Source organism: Microchirus variegatus (genome assembly GCF_963457635.1).
Source record: "Microchirus variegatus genome assembly, chromosome: 17".
Lineage (NCBI taxonomy): Eukaryota > Metazoa > Chordata > Actinopteri > Pleuronectiformes > Soleidae > Microchirus > Microchirus variegatus.
The window spans coordinates 17590805-17609932 of record NC_139818.1 but is presented as its reverse complement, the minus strand read 5'-3'; the positions used below and the strand labels follow the sequence as shown (position 1 = coordinate 17609932).

The window sequence follows — 19128 nt, the reverse complement described above, 5'->3', positions numbered from 1 at the left end:
TTACAGCAGAGAAAAAGCCTCTAAAAAGGACACTAGGACACTGTAAGGTTTAGCTGTTTGGGAAGAGTGCAGTTTAAAAAGTTTTCATGACCTTTACTTCTTACCTTGCTGCAGTGATGATGATTACTCCAAAGCCAAAGTGGACAGAACAAGGACTTAATTTTCTTAATATCAGCCTTTGGAAAGTTCGAAGTGAGCCCATGTGAGAATACAGCAAGAAAACATCTGGGGAAAATTGCAGTAAGGAAGTGGAAGAGGGTCCTTCCTTTACTTGGCTGTTAAAACATAAACACAAAAGGATGGAAATGGCTGCTGCAAATGCTTCAGGAGGAAGGAGGAGCATTTTGTGACCTATAAGAGTGATGGAAGATGCTCACAGGTAGACGATATATGATGCAGAAGATGCAATCTGAAGAAGATAGAAGACTGCAAGGTGATACCAGGGGATAATGTGGCTACGCAGCATCTGGATTGTAGTAGTATGTAGGATGGCTTTGGAAACCAAGAACAGGAAGCGAGTGAAAGCGGAGCCAAGGATTAAATGGTTGACAGCTAAAAAAAAAAAAAAGGGAAGAATGTTCAGGGAGGAGTTGCTCTGAGAGTTAGTGAAGAGTTACCAGATGACTGGGAAAGTGCAGTTAAAGTGGTCACAGCCAAGAAGGTGTTGTGTGTGTGTGTCCTCTGGACTTAGAAAAAAAGACAAGGAAACTTGGCTGTGAAAGTACAGGAGAGTTTAGAAAGGAGGAGAGGATGGCAAAGAATATATGGGACAGCCAGGGAGATGAAGAAAGTAGGAAGGAGCTCTAGGCAAAGAGGAAAGGCACATAGAAAGTTGTATAATACACCAGGGAAGGACAGAAGGACATGTTGTGTTGGTTGCTTAGACAGAGAGAGAGAGACAGAGCTGGAAAGGATGTGCAGCAGATTAGAGTGATTGAGGACAGAGGTGGAAATAAATGTGAGAAGATGGAAAGAGTTCTTTGGGGAGATAATGAGATGAAGATGAAGAGTGGAAAGGCAGTTGGTCCACATGACATACCTGTGGAGGTATGGAGATAGGAGAGAGAGAAGTGGACTTTTTGAGTGACAACCATGGATGTATAATATGAACTGGATAGAGCTCCGCCCCCTCTGCCTTAGAGACAATTTTTACATGGTGGCCACTGTGGGGTAATGCAACAGAAAACCCCATGGAGCCCAAAAGCAATTTTCCCATTGACCGCAATAGTAAAAGAGACGCCTGTAAAAGTGTCCACAGGACACCTCTAGACATGGACACAGGCTTTTATAGATCTTTATATGGTAGTGACACGACTGCGCATGCTCTATGGGCCCCATAACCCGGAAATAAAGGTGGAAGTCAAAATCTTTTTTGGCATATGTGCTGGGTGAGCAGCTTCATCGGAATGAACGGAAGCAAGAGAGCAGCAGTATAACAGCAGATGTGATGTTTGCTTTGAGAGCACTGATGGAGAACTTTGTCTTTGTGGATATGATCGAAGGGGCCAAGAGAGGAACTATGGTGCTGTATGAGTAAGTTGGGAGTGTCAGAAATATGTAAGGGTGGTGCAGGACATACTGCGCATGAGGACAGTGAGACAGGGGATGATTTGTGCAGATGGAGTGACAGAGAAGAGGAATGAAGGTTCCGTCGGAGCAAGACAGTGCACCTCTGCGTGAATGACAGCGGCAATGACAGAGTAGAGGCAGCAAAGTGGATGACTTTTAATGTCTGAGGGTCAAACGTCCAAAGCAATGGACAGTTCACAAGAGAGGTGAAGAAGAGAGGGCAAGCAGGGTGGAGAGGGTGGAGACGAGTGTGAGGGATGGGATGTGTGACAGAAGGTCTACAACACGTTGGTGAGACCTGCTTTGATGTACGGCTTGGAGACCAGCTCAGGTTACAGCTCAGGTTTGGAAACTAAATGAAGAGAGAAAAGCTTGAGATTTGCAGTGATTACTGTATATTGTTGAAGAATGGAGCTGCCGGACAGGAGGAAAGGAGGAAGAGAATGGATGTGGTGACATGAGGACATGAGGACAGTTGGTGTAACAGAAGAGGACACAAGGGAGAGGGGAAGATGGAGGGCAGATGATTCTCCTTAAATGGAGAAGCTGAAATGTATCACAGACAATCCCTTAACTCTGTGTGTCTTTCTGACCCTTACCTCACACACCTCATTTCCTGTTCTAAATGAGGTCTTTTGCTTCCACTAGAAATATCCCATGTCTCTCTCTCTCTCTTGCTCTCGTCTTTTTTTTCTTTTTTTTGCGAAGAGGGAGAGGATTAGCAAGATGATGGGCATCATTAAGATCAGCGGTGCATGCTGAGGCATCGCGCCGCTATAGCGTCTGCATCCACCATCGTAATGTTCATTAACACGGCGTAGCCCTGGTGCCCAGTACGCACACACACACACACACACACACACACACACACACACACACATGCACATCTTTATTACCACAACAGAGCAAACACAGCATTAAACAGCATTAAGCGTAAATGGATATTTTATTAATCTCATTGTAGGGTGAAGAGGAGTTTGTTAATTTGGAGCATTGACTGCTTGACCTTTTTAGTAGTGAGGGGGAGGGTGTTTCCATTGTCAAGCTGTGTATTGCTTTTTAAGCCCAGGATTACTGAAGGGGTGTGTTTTTTTTTATTATTATTATTATTCCAGAGTAGGAGATAACAGTCCAGGTACCATGTTCTAATTATTGCCTTCCTCTCTCTGCTTTTCCCTCCCCCTTATCCCCTGCCCTCATTTTCCCTCCCTGTCCTCTGCAGCAATTTGGCAAGATTTTAGACGTGGAGATTATTTTTAACGAGCGAGGCTCCAAGGTAAGTGTACCATAACCATATATTCATGAACACTCGCTCAAACACACATTTTCGAGCTGACTGTATTTGTCCTCAGGCCTTCAATTCCCTTGTAGTCCTCCACTCCCCTCACTGTCTTCATAGCTCCCTTCCCCTCTGTCTAATAGTAATTATGGACCTATCAGTGACACTTGCCTCCAGGCAGCTTTTACACCTGACCGAACTGTCATATATTGTGACATACAGTGAATCGCTCCCACTTATCTTAACGCTGACATTGGGATTCACACAATCTGCAAACACACACACACACACACACACACGCTGTCGTGCCTGGTTATGGTGCTAAAAAGTGAGCATTTACAATATGCTTGTGTGCTCTGCCCAATTTAATTTTAAGTTTTAAATTTCACCAGGATCTGAAAAACACAGAAAACATTGGGCAAATTAAAACACGACGGCGTAATTTTACATTTACTGTCCTGCAGCTAATTATTGTTGTTGTTTGTGGTTACAATTTTGAGTACAATTTCTGGTAACACTTTAGATTAGGGAACACATATATTCACCATTAACTAGGTGCTTACTAACATGCATATAAGTCGCATACTAGCCCTTTATTAGTAAATATTAAGCACGTATTAACACCGTATGTAGGAAAAATCTTAATTCATGTCGTAATAGAGGTAGAATAAGGTTATGTAGAATAACGTGTTAATACGTGCTTAATGATTACTAATAAAGGGCTAGTATGCGACTAATATGTTAGTAAGCACCTAGTTAAAGGTGCATTATGTAATAAATTTAAAGCAATTGGCAATAAAATCCTCCTAATGTGTCACAGAGACTCAGGAATAATGTTCATATAACAAACTGAACTCACCAACAACAACAGTTCAGACAAATTATTTGCATTATAAAAATATTTTGCAGACTGCAAATCATGTTTATTTTTTGAAATCATGTTTTGGCATGTGGCGCCACCTACCGCCGTCTACCAATCATTGCAGTCGGTAGAGTCTCAGCTACCGAGCAACCACGGGTTGCCAGTTACGTCAGAAAACGAAACCTAAAACACCTCGGTATTTTGAATTCGAATGTAGTCACCGTTTTTGGCCACATTCTTACGTATGGCACCTTTAATGGTAAATATGTGTTCCCTAATCTAAAGTGTTACCAAATTTCGATTTAAAATTGGAGATTTGAAAACAGGTTGCTGGTGTTTAAGTCTCTTTACCAGCTGAAATGTCTGAAGGTTAATTACTGCAGCCACGTTTAATACATCACTAAATCTTAGTCGTATAGATTTACCCAAAAAGAATAAAGTCAGTAATTCTAGGTTTGTTTTTCTTGTGGAGGAGCAGACAGCACGTGTGCCCCCTTCAGACTACAAGAACAGGATGTTTGGGATTGAACAGTTCTGCTCAGACAGTTTTACTGTCTGTAATCTCTGGTGATATTGGGCAAAAAAAACAACTCCTCAGTAAAAAAAAGAAAAAGAGGCTCCAGTACTGCAGGAGATTATTTTGTGCTTATTTCAAAGGGCCAGATAAATGAATCAACCGCGTCTTCCCCGTGTTACTGACAAATAGCCAAATGAAATCAATAATCTAAATAAAGTAGATAACGAATGTGACGCTTCCTCACTGGATTACACGTGACGTGACGAGGACGACAGTGGAGTGTGCGGCTACAGACTAACTCGGCACCTACAGGACGCGCCGAGCGACATATTAAAACGTGCTCCGCGCCCACTTTTATCAGAACAAATGAGGAAATATGTTTCGGAGCGACGTTGTTCAACCCGCACACTTGAATGAACAACCTTGTTCATGTAAGTGTGTGCACTGGAGCTGTTCTGGAGGCTTAGTCTACACAACAACAGCTTGCAAAGACACTTTGGTGACAGTGTTTCATTTTGATTTATCACCATCTATATATGCTAATAATTCTCATCTTAATGGCTTACAGTAAGGTAAAGCGCGCGCCAGACGCGGGGACGTAGCAGCGGAGCGCGTTTGTGGCTAACGTCGGGGAAAAGACATAAATCATCACGGTTGTGAGCGTCGTATAGGACGGCCCCCGGCTTTTGATGAAGCATGATCTGGGGAACGCGGTGTAAAAAAAAACCCAATCACACGTGATCACCGCTGACATGTGAAGACACATTCTAATGCCAGGTGTAGACTCGTGATAATGCCAGCAAATGAATAAGGCCCCTATACTTTGTATGCTTGAATCCTGTTGGTTGAAAAGCAGGGGAAAAAAGAGAATTTAGAACTTTATTCATCCCTGATCGGGAAACTTGACTTGCAGTCTGGAGAATGCAATTAAAAACAACAAAACCCACAGCAATTAAATGTGTAATTAAGTATTTTAACATGTTAGTTGTACTGCTAATGAAAAGAATGCATATTTTTTGCTCAAATATGCAAAATTAGAGGTCAGCTGATATAGATATTTCTATTTGACCGATACTGAACATAATGTAAATAGGCTTTAAGTGGCTCTGACATTTCTGCTTTAAAGGTGCATTATGTAATAAATCTAAAGCAACTGGCCATTAAATCCTCCTAATATGTCACAGAGACTCATGAATAATGTTTATATAACAAACTGAACTCACCAACAACAACAGTACAGACAAAATATTTGCATTAAAAAATATATTTTGCAGACTGCAAATCATGTTTATGTTTTGAAATCATGTTTTGGCATGTGGCGCCACCTACCGCCGTCTACCAATCATTGCAGCCAGTAGAGTCTCAGCTGCCGAGCAACCACGGGTTGCCAGTTACGTCAAAAAACTAAACCTAAAAGACCTCGGCATTTTGAATTTGAATGTAGTAACCGTTTTTGGCCACATTCTTACATATGGCACCTTTAAGTTAAGCTTTAATGTAACGCTTTACCCAGACAGTGATCACTATATAGCAAAAGTGGGACATTTTTGTTTCCCCAGCTGTTACTCTCTGCCTACTTTAAACTCATTGGTGTAGATAGGTGCAGGCTGTGTCGTCGAGGGTTCGGAGCTCATGTTTTACCCTCTCATATGAGCTCCTTGAGTGAGCTGTGTCTCCAGGCCTGAGACGCAGACAGGGGTGTCATGAGCGAGCCGCGTCCCGGGGCCACAGAGAGAGTCACGGCTCACTGATCTCCGCCGAGATTGTAATCGTATGACACTTATGTGCTGTGCGCTCTCTCCCTCCTCCCCCTCGCTCACCAGCAGAGAAACTGTACCTTATACAGCAGATATACATACACCCAAACATATAATGTGCCTCCTAAACACATTTATGTGTGTGTGTGTGTGTGTGTGTGTGTGTGTGTGTGCAGAGGATTACATTTCATCCACTAATGCAGTTACTGTACGTCCAGTTGTTTGTGAAAGTGCATGTGCAGCAGAGTCTGGAATCGGGAAGAGCACACACGTACAAACTGTGAACATTTGATATGTATAATGTACACTATGCACTATATATATACGTCTTTTTCTCCTTTTTTATATGTTTTATTGTTGGCTTTTTTAAACACATTCAGAAAAAAGACAACTTGTCAGGATAGAATGTACACATAAGTACAATTGATAAGACTAAAACATGGGTGGAGGATTATTAGTAATTCAGGGTTTTTTTCCCCACTTAGTCAAATGAAGAATAAACGTAAAACAATTTGATTCAGTTTGAGTAAAAGATGACAGAAACACAGTGGAGAGCAGTGCAGGGCTCTTATTTTTCTTTGAAATTCAGTCACTTTGACGTCGACTTTTTCTCAAATTTATTCACTTTTTTTTCAATCCCTACTTCCTCTGTGGTTGTGGGAATTTAGAGTTATCTCAGATCCACTGTTCTGATGATCAAATAACACATTTATCTTTTGGAAATTAGTAACAAACAAAAAAAAAGAATTAACCTGGCCTCATTATGCACTGTCAAAGACAGCTGTCAGAGAATACTTTTGTGATTTACATTTGCAATAATGAAATTGCTCCGACTATTGCCAAGTCGGAGCAACCTCTTAAAACATGAGTTAAAGTGAGATTTCCAATTGCTAAATCCTAACGATGCCTGTTTTTTTGTTTTTTTTAAAGGAACAGTGTAAATCTATCACTACTGTATATATGTGTGTATTATGTGTCTGTATAATGAATGATCTTGTCTGTGGTCCCCAGCTCTCCTTCCTGTATAACTCTCATGTTTGTCCTAACAGCCTGATGTTCGTTCTCTGTGGCCTCTGCTTCTATAGAGCTATAGACCTCCTCCTTCCTGAACCTGCAGCTCTCTCATCTGTGCTTTTTTTTCTCTCTTCTCTCTTCCTTCCTTTTCCTCCCCCTGTTTCATTTCTGGACCTCCTTCCCCCCCCCCTTTTTTTTTTGTGGCTTGATTTTTCAACCCCAACCTCCCCTGGCCGCTGCAGGGCTTTGGGTTTGTAACATTTGAAACGAGTGCAGATGCCGATCGTGCACGGGAGAAACTAAATGGTACAATCGTAGAAGGACGGAAAATAGAGGTGCCTTCCTTTTCCTGTCTCCCCCTCTCCTCCTCCTCCTCTCTGTGACTCTCTCTTTCCTTTCCTCTGCCTGCCTGACGTTTTCTGCAGTGCTCCCCCCTTCCCTCCCCTTCTCTCTCTCTCTCTCTTCCTACACCCATTCCTTCTCTTCTCCCACCTGCCTGCTGCACCTTGAACACTGCATGCCGAACCCTGATCCGTAAGTGTGTGTGACAAAGAGGAAAAAGACAGATCTATTCAGTGCTCTGTGAGTGTGTGTGTGTGTTGCAGTGTCTCCCCGGCAAGATGTGGAAGTCTGCTTTGATTTTTGATGGGTTTTGTCATCACACGTGTGTGTGTGTTTTGTTTCTGTGTGCGGTGCAGTGGGCGTGCGAATCATCGCTTAATTATAAATATCAATCAGAGAAGAGAACTGCTGCCCTCGACTCAAAGAGACGAATGTCATCATTTGGTGTCTTATCCTCCTCCCCTTTTGATTTTTTTCAATAATTAACTCACACTTTCTCAGCTCAATGAGGTTTTTGTCACTAATAGATTTGTTTGTGGGAAATTCAATGAAAAAACCAACATATTTTTATTACATAGAGGGGGCAAATGTGCTTAACATTAACCTTTTTTTTCCCCTCATTATGTAAAACTGTGTGGAAAATGCTACTCTTACATTTCTAGCAGGCTCTGCCACAGTAGAAGGATATCCACTCTACTTAAAGGGTTATTCTCAGAAATCACACTTCCACTTCGAAATAAGACTTTTAAGAGACTTATCTCATCTGAATTGAATCATGAAGTTTTTATTTATTGTTTATGACGATGTAATCCACTCTGAAACCTTCATCCACTTCTTTTTGTACGTTAAAATACTGCACCCATTCTTTATAATAGTAATATTTAACCGTTTATATAGGAAATTGTGTGGTTGTTTGAGTTTGAGGACTTCTGTTTCTGTTTTTTTTGTGCCTCATGTTTGATTTGCTGCATGTAGAAATAAATAAACCCCTGCATGGCATGGAGAATGTTGAAGATATGGCTCCCCTCAGACTTTCTGCTTGTGTGTGTGTGCATGCCTGTGCGTGTGTGTGTGTGTGTGTGTGTGTCTGTGCTCACATTAATCTCTGTCTGTCTGCTGACAGGTCAACAATGCCACAGCCAGAGTAATGACCAACAAAAAGGTGGCGAACCCTTACACAAACGGTGAGACTTTCCAGATTCACTTTCATCTCTTTAAATATCTTTGTAATTGCTGCTTTCCTTTCATTTATCTCGCAGATATTGATTCGCGTTCCTCGTCGTTTCCTTCTTTTTCCTATACTGTACCCCGACGACTGTTAATGTACTCAGACGTAGAGTAGAGCAGGGATTACACAGACCTGGACTCTGACCGTGAGGATTCTGATGTATAAGTCAAATATTGCTTTATTAACGCTGTTACATTAACTAAGTGGAGGCACAGGTACGTGTGTGTAACAGCCTACAGTGATAAAGACTCGGACACAAACGCTGGAGGCTCCAGACTCGACTTGGACTCGAGATTTATTAACTGGACGCCGACCACTGGTCCCCACTCTGTAGTTTTCTCCCCCATCATTTTCACTGGCAGTATCAGACCTGGCTTCATTACCGAGCGGCGGATCTTACGGCTGCGTTTATGAGAAGGAGTAAATCATTATGATCCAATTCGAGCTATTGAGGCTGGCACCGTGAATGGCAAAGAAACCAAAAAGCTGTAAATGTAAGGCAGGCAGCAGATGATTCTGTCTTCACACACACACACACACACACACACAAAAAAGAGTTGTTCACATCTGATTAATAAAATCAATATTTGTCAAAGAGGCCGGTCGATTTGGTTTGAAATATCAGGCAAATAGCAAAAGGGAAATGTTTTCTTTCTTGGGTGAAAGGAAAAGGGCAGCACAGAGCGATTGGAGGATGGAGGGGAGGATTCCGAGAAGGACGAGAAGAATTCGGTCCACGGGGCGAGAGAGTGAATGGGTGAATGAAAAGAGCCAATAAAAAGAGCCAGCAGACATTTGTAAAGAGGGAGAGGAGAAGGCCCTTTAGGCTGTTTCTACAGACACTCATTCATGTGGACGGAATGGGAGAATGATGGAGGGAGAGAGGGAGAGAATGATGAGGACTGTGGAAAGTAAGAGAAGGGGAGGGAGGGGGAGGGGACGGACGAACAAGGGAGGGAATTAAATGGCCAAACACACACACACACACATGTGCAATTCCTGTTTGGGGACACAGAGACATGGAATAAGCCCTGAAGGGTTCTCCATTCGTCACTGTCATCAGGCACCGAATGTACACACACATATACACACACACACTTGTATGTAGGAGAAACAACACCAACATGATTGATCCAAAAGTATGATTAAACAACGTGAAACACACACTCACATAAAAGTGACACATTCAAATTCATCACGTTGCAGAAACAAATTGAAGGTGGACATTATAACGTCTTATTACTGGATGGATGAATATAGCAGTCGGTATGATGATGCACAGCTTTATGGACAAATGCTAACACCCTCCTTGTTTGTGTGTGTATGTGTGTGTGTGTCTGTGTCTGTGTGTGTGTGTCTCTTGTGCAGGCTGGAAGCTGAATCCAGTGGTTGGAGCTGTATATGGTCCTGAATTTTATGCAGGTAAAGAAAAACACAAAAAAAAATAATATATTATGATTTATATTTTTTTGCTGTTAAGACATTTTTGTGAGTGTCCATCTTGTGCATTGGGAATAGATCACACACAGTCTATAGATGTATTGGTTTCCCATTTTTAAACACGTGCAAGCGCGTAAAAGCGCATTATACATTAATAACATCACATTTGAGAAGAAAATAAAAGTTTATGTCATAGTTAAGGCACTCTACATTCATCCAAAAATCCCAACTTTGTGCATGATATACGTGTGTGTAACGTCCGTGTGTGTCTGTGTGTACGTGCTCATCCTTACAGGTACATATAAAACAAACAAAAAAACCGCTCCATCTGTCCAACGGCACATATCAATACCATATAACGCCACTGTTACCCTTGCTAGTTTAACACTCGCGTACGTTTTTATCGCGCTCGTTCTCCGCCCTCCTAAACTGAAATTCAATTTACATACTTAAAAAGTAATAATCCGGCCATTTTAGCAGAATACTGTAAGTGTCTCTTTGGCTCATTAACCTCCTCCAACCCCTCCTGACCTATATGTTCAAGCCCACAGAGCAGCAGCACATTTATAGGGAGGCCCGGCTCACTTTCTCTTACAGTTTCTACTCTTTTCTCCTTCTTTCCTGATTCCTTAGCACCTGTTTTCTTTTATTTTATACATATAATGTCTGGTTCTTTTGATTGTGGGATTATTTCCTTGGTAGTTCAGTTCAAAAATGTTGAATTAGACTCGGGAAAACAAAACAAAAAAACGGACATTTTAACATTAAATGCATAAAAAAAGCTTGTATTGAAGGTTACATTTTCCTACTTAATACTTAATACCACATAGCTTCCAATCACAAGATTCCTTTGGCAAGACACGGGTCCTTAATGGGTAGAAGTGACTTTAAACACACACTCTCACACAGAAGAAGAAGACATGATGCTCTTAAATGCACCACTAAAGTTTGCCAAGTCTAAACGACACCATATGCCTCCCCTTTTTTTCCCAGGAGGAGCGAGAGATGAGGTAAAAGAAAGTGGGAAATCATCCGTGCCTGTTTTCCTCTCTGTCCTCTGGATTTTTTTTTCTCCCCCTTTTGTTCATACTTTCTTCTCATTATAGGAATATTTCTCGCGACGCATAGGTCTACACTGGCATTCATTGATGATACACTCTACGTCCGGAAACTCCACTTTATAGATGCTGCAATTATTCCACGTGTGCCTAATTCTCTCCCTTCTCTCATCTTTCACCTCCGTCCTATTAAAAAAAAAAAAAAAAGATGAAAAATTCTCACCTGTAAGCAAAAGTGCACAGGATTAAGATTCCTTCTGGAATAATTATGACTCCATTTAATCTATTTTGGAGAGGAAGTAAAGCAGGATATAAAGCGAAATGTAAGGGCAATTAATCACCTTTTATCAGATAGCTTTTCCCAGCACCCATCAGCTGAATCGGCCTCTATAAATCCTGGCCAGCTGACAGCGCACTCCATCTCCATTGCTGGGCTCAGCTACAAGTTTATTGTGCGCAAATCCCATTCAGGAGGAGTGACGGATGACCTCAACATCCGTCATGGGTGTGTATGTATGACCTCCACAGGCATATACGCCCCCATGCTCACAAACTCATGAATGTTGTACATCTATGCTTCCACCCTTGCATGGAGGCAAACATTCATACATTCACACTCTGGTGCATCCGTGCCCAGGTGGTCACCTAAACAACCCTCACAGTTGCACAAAGTGCACACCCTCTCGCAGTGCACTTTATCATCGTATCGCTATAGTGTACTATACATGCGAATACAAAACCCTGGTGTCCAGTGATTGAATAAAAATGAATAGAAAAATGAACAGAAAACACATATTAAGTGCTTTTTTTCTGTGTTTCTGTGACTTGAGGCCTTGCATATAAACATTACATCCATTCAAAAACCCTGTGTTGAATGCATGGCTTTTTTAACCCTGAAGTGTTTTTCGAATAAAAAGCGGTGCAATCATCTGTGCGCGCGTGGTTTTTTAACCCTTTAACACCGAGCGTATCGTAATTTGCATTACTGTAATTATGTGCTACTGTAAGTTTCTGCTATCGGAAAAACTCCAACGGTTTTTGTTGAGAAGTTAGCAAACGTGGTTATTACGGTACATCGTCTTGGTCGCCAGAGAGTAAAGATTTAAAGATTTGGAAAAATGCCAGTACATAGTTTCCATTTTTTGGACTGTTTTTGGAAATCGAGACAAAAACTCAAACAAATGTTATTGTTAATATGTTTTAATGATATTTTAACATGAAGAAAACTGTATATGACTACCAGATATTGGAAGTTATTCTGGAAAAATTGACAAAAAGCACTTAATCTCAGGACATTCTCTGGTCCTTTTATGGTTAAAATAAGCAAAAAAAAAAGTCCAGATGGACATTTTAAGGATGAGGTGTTAAAGGGTAAAGGCACAATTCAAGGTTAATTTTGCCACTCTAAATATAAAAACAAACATTTATCTTATATTACTTGATATATTGAGTGTGTACAAATTTGACAGACTCATATGGTGACACTGGGCCTTGATCAGTTCACGATTCATTCAGATAAACAAACAGCCAGGCAGGGAGCAACGCTAAAAGCTCGCGGGGTGGCGCGACGGGTGGCTTCGCGTCGGCAAGTAATTAATTTTTAAGTAAAATTTATTTAAGTGGAACTGTGAAGCCTTTAAATATCATCACTTCTGAAATACCACATTGTCGTCTAACCCTCTAAATCTGAGTCGTGGTTCTTTGACTGTCTGATGTTTTCTCACATTTAAAAGAGTCGCCATCATTGGTTTAAACGTGGAAATCAGAATTAAATTGAAGTGAATCACGTGCTCATGTTGACATCGAGTTAATGAGGGGAGATTAGCGCCCAGATTAGATTAGATTCCACGAGTGCAGAGAAGGTCCACGCTTAAACCCCCTGAACTCTTATAGGGATTATCAAAACACAGAGAGACGGCTAATATTGAAAACATGGGAAATTAGAAAATAAATCATAGCAAATCTCTTCAGGCCAAGACACTGATATACAAACACATAATGTTTGCGTAGTAGTCTTGTCCCACACAGTGCTCGTGTTTATGAGTGTGTATGTGTGTGTGTGTGTCTGTGTCACGTATGTGCATGTGTGTGTGTGTGTGTGTGTGTGTGTTTGTGTGTGTGTGTATGTGTGTGTTTGGGTGACTGGGTAAAATAGACTGCATAGGCTTGAAGGACAATGAGGGAAATGTAATACTGATTGATTGACTATGTCCTCGACTGGGTATATGCAAAGCAGTGTGTGTGTGTGCATGTGTGCGTATGCATGTGTGTGTGTGTGTGTGTGTGTGTCGTCCCCTCTCGTGGGAGTTGGTGTATGTAAGAGCTTGGCAGAGCAAAATTTCCGAACACAACAAATAGAATTAAAATGCAAAAATAGCAGGCAGGAGTGCAACAAGGCAAGAGGCTCAGTGCTTTTTAACATAATGCAACAGAATGATGAGATCATGAGCTCAACTCTGGCCTCTGTCATATTATTACTGTCCCGTCATTAGAGACAGCCGACGTCACGGTCAGCTGTTAAAAAGGAGACTGACTGTACATACAGTATAGTGTTACATCACTTCACAAACGAAGTGAAAGCTCTTATTATCTTACAAATAACAAGGCGGAACCAAAGTAAGAAAGATGACATAAAATGTCATTGAAAATGATTTAAAAAGCAGCTTTTCACACAAAAACGTCTACATTTTTAACTCTTCTGTTTAAACGAATCCACCCGACATCATCACAACCAATTCTCATGCACCGCCTAATACGTTCCAGATAAGCTATATGAGTATGTGTGTGTGTGTGTATGCGGTCTTACAGTGTACACTATGTGAGTGTATGTGTGTGTGTGTGTGTGTGGATGTTGTTTGTTTATTTTATGGGCCCACTGGCTGTCAGGAAGAGCCTCGGCCATGATTTAAGGGTTATTACAGCGCTGCTGTAGCGTGAACCAGCCTCAGCTCATTATCAGATTGCATTTATATACGTCACCCGGGCAATAACACGCACATATGCATGTCTTCATGCTTGCTTATATGCATATATATATATATACATACACACACATACAGAGGAAACAGCGAGCAAGAGTCGGGGATTCATCTGTGGTTCAGGATATATTGCCAGTAGACTCTGTGTTGACTGTTTGGCATATCAATGTTGTTGTGTGTGAGACAGAGACAGAGAGACGGCACTGCTGCTATATACACACAAACGCTCCCTCAGTCAAGTCTGATAGTATTGCTTGACAGAGCCTGTTTTCAGATGAAGGATGCAGCATACAAATCATTATTTCCGTTCCTGGAGACCAAACAGAGGCAGAATAATAATGTCAACAACAACAAAGAAATACCACAAGAGAACGCGCTTTAGCTTTAAATTAAGTAAAAAATTGTGTTTAATTGGACGCCAGACTTTTTCCTGAACGTGTGTGGGGAAATAAATATCAGAAGCAATTTTCTTTTTTTTAAAAGCTGAATTTTAAATGGATAAATGGATAGCAATCAAAGAAAAACTGTAATTGTTAGTGTGTGAGATGTGTTATTTATTTATGGGTGACCCTCATGTGTGTTTATGTGTGTATGCATGAAGGATGGCCGCAGGCTGAATCCGCCATTCCAAACAATACAGGCCATCTGCTTCATGTCACCGCTGCCAAACGCTGAGCCAAACCTCTCCACAGTCCTGTGTGTGTGTCTCTCTCTCACTGACTCTGCCAGCTTCACTCACTCCCTCTGTGTTTTAACTCAGTCGCATTCCCTCCCTCCCTCTTATTTTTTTGTAATCACATATATCCTGTCAATGTTTTTGGGTTCTTCTCAGAGGAATGTACTCGAATTTGGGGGCAGAATTGTCTCTTAATCAACGCAGAATGACTTGATTTCTGTGATGTGACGTAATTAGGATGATTTTTGATTTTTCATCATGTCGGCATCATCTTTTGTTTCAGTAATTATAGTAGCAAAAAGACTAAATCATCTTCTGCACAGATGTGTGGTGAAATTCTCCCAAGATTCACATTGACCAATCAAGAAAATAATGAACTTTGATGTACAGAGAAGATTCCTGGTGTACACAGACTCGTCAAGAACTCTGTTTGATTTTATGTCGAATAAGGTCGACATCAACATGAATTATGGCTGAACGAGTGGTTCATCTTATCCCCAAAGCTGCAACAAGATAGCACCTCCTCACTGTAAACATAAAACATTCCAAAACTTTGGTTATTCATTATTAAAACTTCACAATAAAATATTAAAATATATATTTTGATTTCTTAATTCAACCAGCATGGTAAAACAAGCCCTGTCTTCTGTAACAGAAAATATGCTTTGTCAATATTAATGTAATTACCTTTCATAATGAGGAAAAAATGTGCTGAGTCACTCGGCCGATTAAGATAAGTCTGTTTCCTGACATTCACGGACAATTGATTGGCGTATTTTGCAAAATAAGTACTTTTCCCCCCCAATGAGTTTTACTCAACGTCGCTTGCATTTTAGTGCCTCAACGACCGGGCCGTGAAAATGCCGAGTCATCATTCAGACACAAGGAAATTAGAGTAAGGGAAAAGTATTATGTATTAACTTAACGCAGCTCTGGTCAATGAAGTCAGAAAATGATTGACAGCATAATTGACAGGTTTGATCCTGATTTTCTGTCAGCAAAAAAAAACCTGAATGGGCAAACAAATCCTTTTAAAACTGCTTCATAAAGGAAAAAAAAATATGAAACGTAATGTTATAACACTTGTGCGTATGTGTGTGTCTCAGTGACAGGCTTTCCATACCCCAGTACAGGAGCAGCCATGGCCTATAGAGGGGCCCATTTGAGAGGGAGGGGCCGGGCCGTCTACAACACGTTCCGCGCCGCACCTCCTCCTCCACCTATCCCTGCCTACGGAGCGTGAGTGTCCACCACTGACAACACACAACACAACACAACACACACATCCCAGTGACACAAACACACGTAATCAAATAAACACTGTATGTATGACAGGTCTCCACAAGTGAAAACACACGAGTGCACAAATCTAATTTACAGTATTACTCAGACACAGAGGCTAACGTACACACACACACACACACACACACACAGGCAGTTATAGAAGAATAGTGAGTGGAAAACAAAAACGCTGCCTTCTAATAGAGCGGAAAATTGCTCTTTGATTCCAGAATGGCCAAATTTGTCTCTATTTTTTTCTAATGTGTCATTCTTTATTCGGCTGTGAATGGACTGCTACGAGCTGCCCTGCACACTCCAATGGGCCTGCTCCAGAAAGAGAGAGAGAAAGAGAGAGAGCTGGAGAACACGAAGAGAGAAAGAATAGGGTTGTAAGAAAGAATGAGAAGATGGAGAGACAGAGAGTTAAGATAATATAATTTGTGACTGCTTTGGTTTGTCATTTACCGTGTGCTTGTAATAGAAATAAATTCTACTTCCTGTTCACTTTAGTTCAGTTTCAGTCACTTAAACTCAAACTTCAAAATCAAATCAAAGAGGGACAGGGAAATAATACATGGACAAAGGAAGAGAATTACCTTTTCATTTCATTTTTGAGTCAAGTGTTTGATGTCCTCTGTCAACAGTGTGGTGTACCAGGATGGCTTTTATGGGGCAGAAATATATGTAAGTAAAAATATGTATGTATTTATTTATTTATGTATATATACATCCAACAGTGTTTTAGGATTTGACCCTAATTTACAATGGAGTTTGAGGGCCACACTCGCCACGTCGACTTCACGGCCAATGTTTTGACATTATACTCGAGAATAAAGTTGGAAAATCAAAGAGAGAAAGTAACACACACACTGTATATATTAAACCAACAATGTGGATTTTACTTCAGCTTTTTTAATTGAGAAGGAAGAGGGTCAAAGGGGGGGAACGATCAGAACCACAGTCTGCGACTGCAGCGCTCAAAAGTGCACCAGCGCTTGAGATCAGGTCAGGAGCTGTCCAGTGTCCGTGGTGCTGAAATGACCACTGACGTCTGTGCAATCAAACCTCACAACAGCACTTAATGCAACTTAACTTAAAGCCTATATAGTAGAAGAATTAACAAAAAACACCATGATCTGCTACAACCTGCATTACATTTTTACTGCAGAGAACATTTTTCTTCTCGCAAAATGGTATCGTATAGATCGCATTAATAATCGCACATCCATAGATCTTGTGTCATTACGTGAAAATGAAATGGCCTTTATTAAAAATAATAATAACAATAAATTCACATACCTGGAAACTTTGGCAGTGAATTGGTGTTAGTTAAGATCGCTAAGTGAGTGAGGAAGTTGAAGCATTTGTGACCTTTGACCCATTTCGACTGACAGATGATGCGTTTCCATGTTTTATTTTGTCAGTACTTTAATTTGTAAAGGTTTGCTTTAAAGTAAAACATAATTAATATGAGATTTGTGTTGAAAAAAAGTAACTTTTACTCGTACTTATTATTTCAGTACAAATTGTGTTCAACTGTAGTTTACTGAACACTTTCAGGAGCACGATATTCCAACTTTGTTTTTGAAATGTTGAGTTAAATGTCAACATTGACACCGAAGTGGCTAGTTTAATCTCGTCAAGGCCAAAAATATCTACGCACTAAGGCTTTGCACACAGTTAGTCAGTAGTAGTCATTTTTGGTGCTGATGTTGTGTTCCTTCATTTAAGGTGATATTAAATCCCCGCTTTCTCTTCTCAGGGAGGTTATGCAGCTTACAGATATGCCCAGCCGGCTGGTACTGCTGCAGCTGCATACAGTGACAGGTACGTGTGGCCTCCAGCTCTGTGACCGTTTCATCGTGAAGTAATTAATTTTTTATAGTTGTAGTCATTATTTCTCAAAAACACAGTGTTTTTAAAAAAAATTGCAGACATTTTTTTTTAAGGCTCTCTATCACCTCAGTAGAAGCTTTGAAGCCTTCACTAAATGTGTCATCAAATACATGGACATTTCTCACAGTTAATAGCATCAGCTTAAGCAGGTAGACAATGAATTATAGACCCTAATAAATTGTGTGGACGAAATTGCACACATCCTTTTTTTTTGTTTCCAACCCAGTCTACACTGATTTAAAACAATCAGATATTATTAAGCGCTGATGGAATTCTTGTTTTTTAAACTCAGACAATAGTCATCCTGTGACATTTACTTCTAGAAGGTGCTCTTGTCTTAATTAACAGAGCCAGCTCAGTAATACCAGAACACTTGAGTGACATCCAATGCATGAATTGCTAGTCCCTGGCTTTTTTCCCACTACACATGAGAAGCATCTCATGTAGGAGAGCGGGCCAACAACGTGACAACTGCTTTTGGTTTAACAGGTGTTACATGATCACATAATGGTGGCTCTGTTCAGTTCCTGTAAGTCAGGATGGTTTGACAGCAGTGAAAATGAGGAAGCTGAATGGAACGCACCCATCATTATTGATAATTGATCCTTTGATTATTTGTATTAGTGTCTCAAAGTGGCTGCTGTGACATAAGTCCACATAAATTGAATAAATTATCCATAAGTATGTTTGAAAAAACTTATAATTGCTTTAAAATAAACCCTAACCAGGCAGCCATCTTGTACATGTTCATGTTTCCACACCAGAAAAGAAGACGCACATCCTTTCTGACACTCACAGACGAGTCCTCCATTTGTAACAATCTGCAGTCTCACTCTTAGACGCCACTAATTCTTACACACTGGACACACTTCAAACCAAATGAGCATCCTCACCTCACAGTCTGTCAGCTGGTGCACAATCTTAAGTGGTCCATAGTGTGAACCCCCCCCCCCCACACACACACACACACACACTCTGAGAGCCAGTCTGACAATGTGTCACACGATATCCAACCCCAACAATCTTCACACAGGCTTACCTGGACACATGATGAGCACAACTGAAAGCGTTTTAAATTGATGCCATCTATCTGCAGCAGGGAAACTACATGTGTACACACAACCAACAAAAGCCAACACAGGCAGAGGAGAGAGAGAGAGAGCAGTGTGGTCCATTGCATTTTTCAATTGTCAGTTCCCTCGGAGCACCTTGTCATCCTCTCACCTCTAAT

The 19128-nt window shown here is 40.9% G+C and overlaps 1 protein-coding gene across 2 annotated transcripts in view; it reads left to right on the top strand.

The window, feature by feature from the left end:
• rbfox3a (RNA binding fox-1 homolog 3a) overlaps positions 1-19128 on the top strand; it is a gene marked incomplete at both ends in the record, with an annotated part of 189894 nt that overhangs the window by 163339 nt on the left and 7427 nt on the right. For both annotated transcript variants that reach the window (XM_083904022.1, XM_083904021.1), the window contains 7 exons: positions 2792-2845; positions 7241-7333; positions 8464-8524; positions 9937-9990; positions 15827-15959; positions 16646-16685; positions 17764-17828. In XM_083904022.1, coding sequence (XP_083760148.1) covers positions 2792-2845; positions 7241-7333; positions 8464-8524; positions 9937-9990; positions 15827-15959; positions 16646-16685; positions 17764-17828 — 500 coding nt within the window. The remainder of the gene's footprint in view (positions 1-2791; positions 2846-7240; positions 7334-8463; positions 8525-9936; positions 9991-15826; positions 15960-16645; positions 16686-17763; positions 17829-19128) is intronic.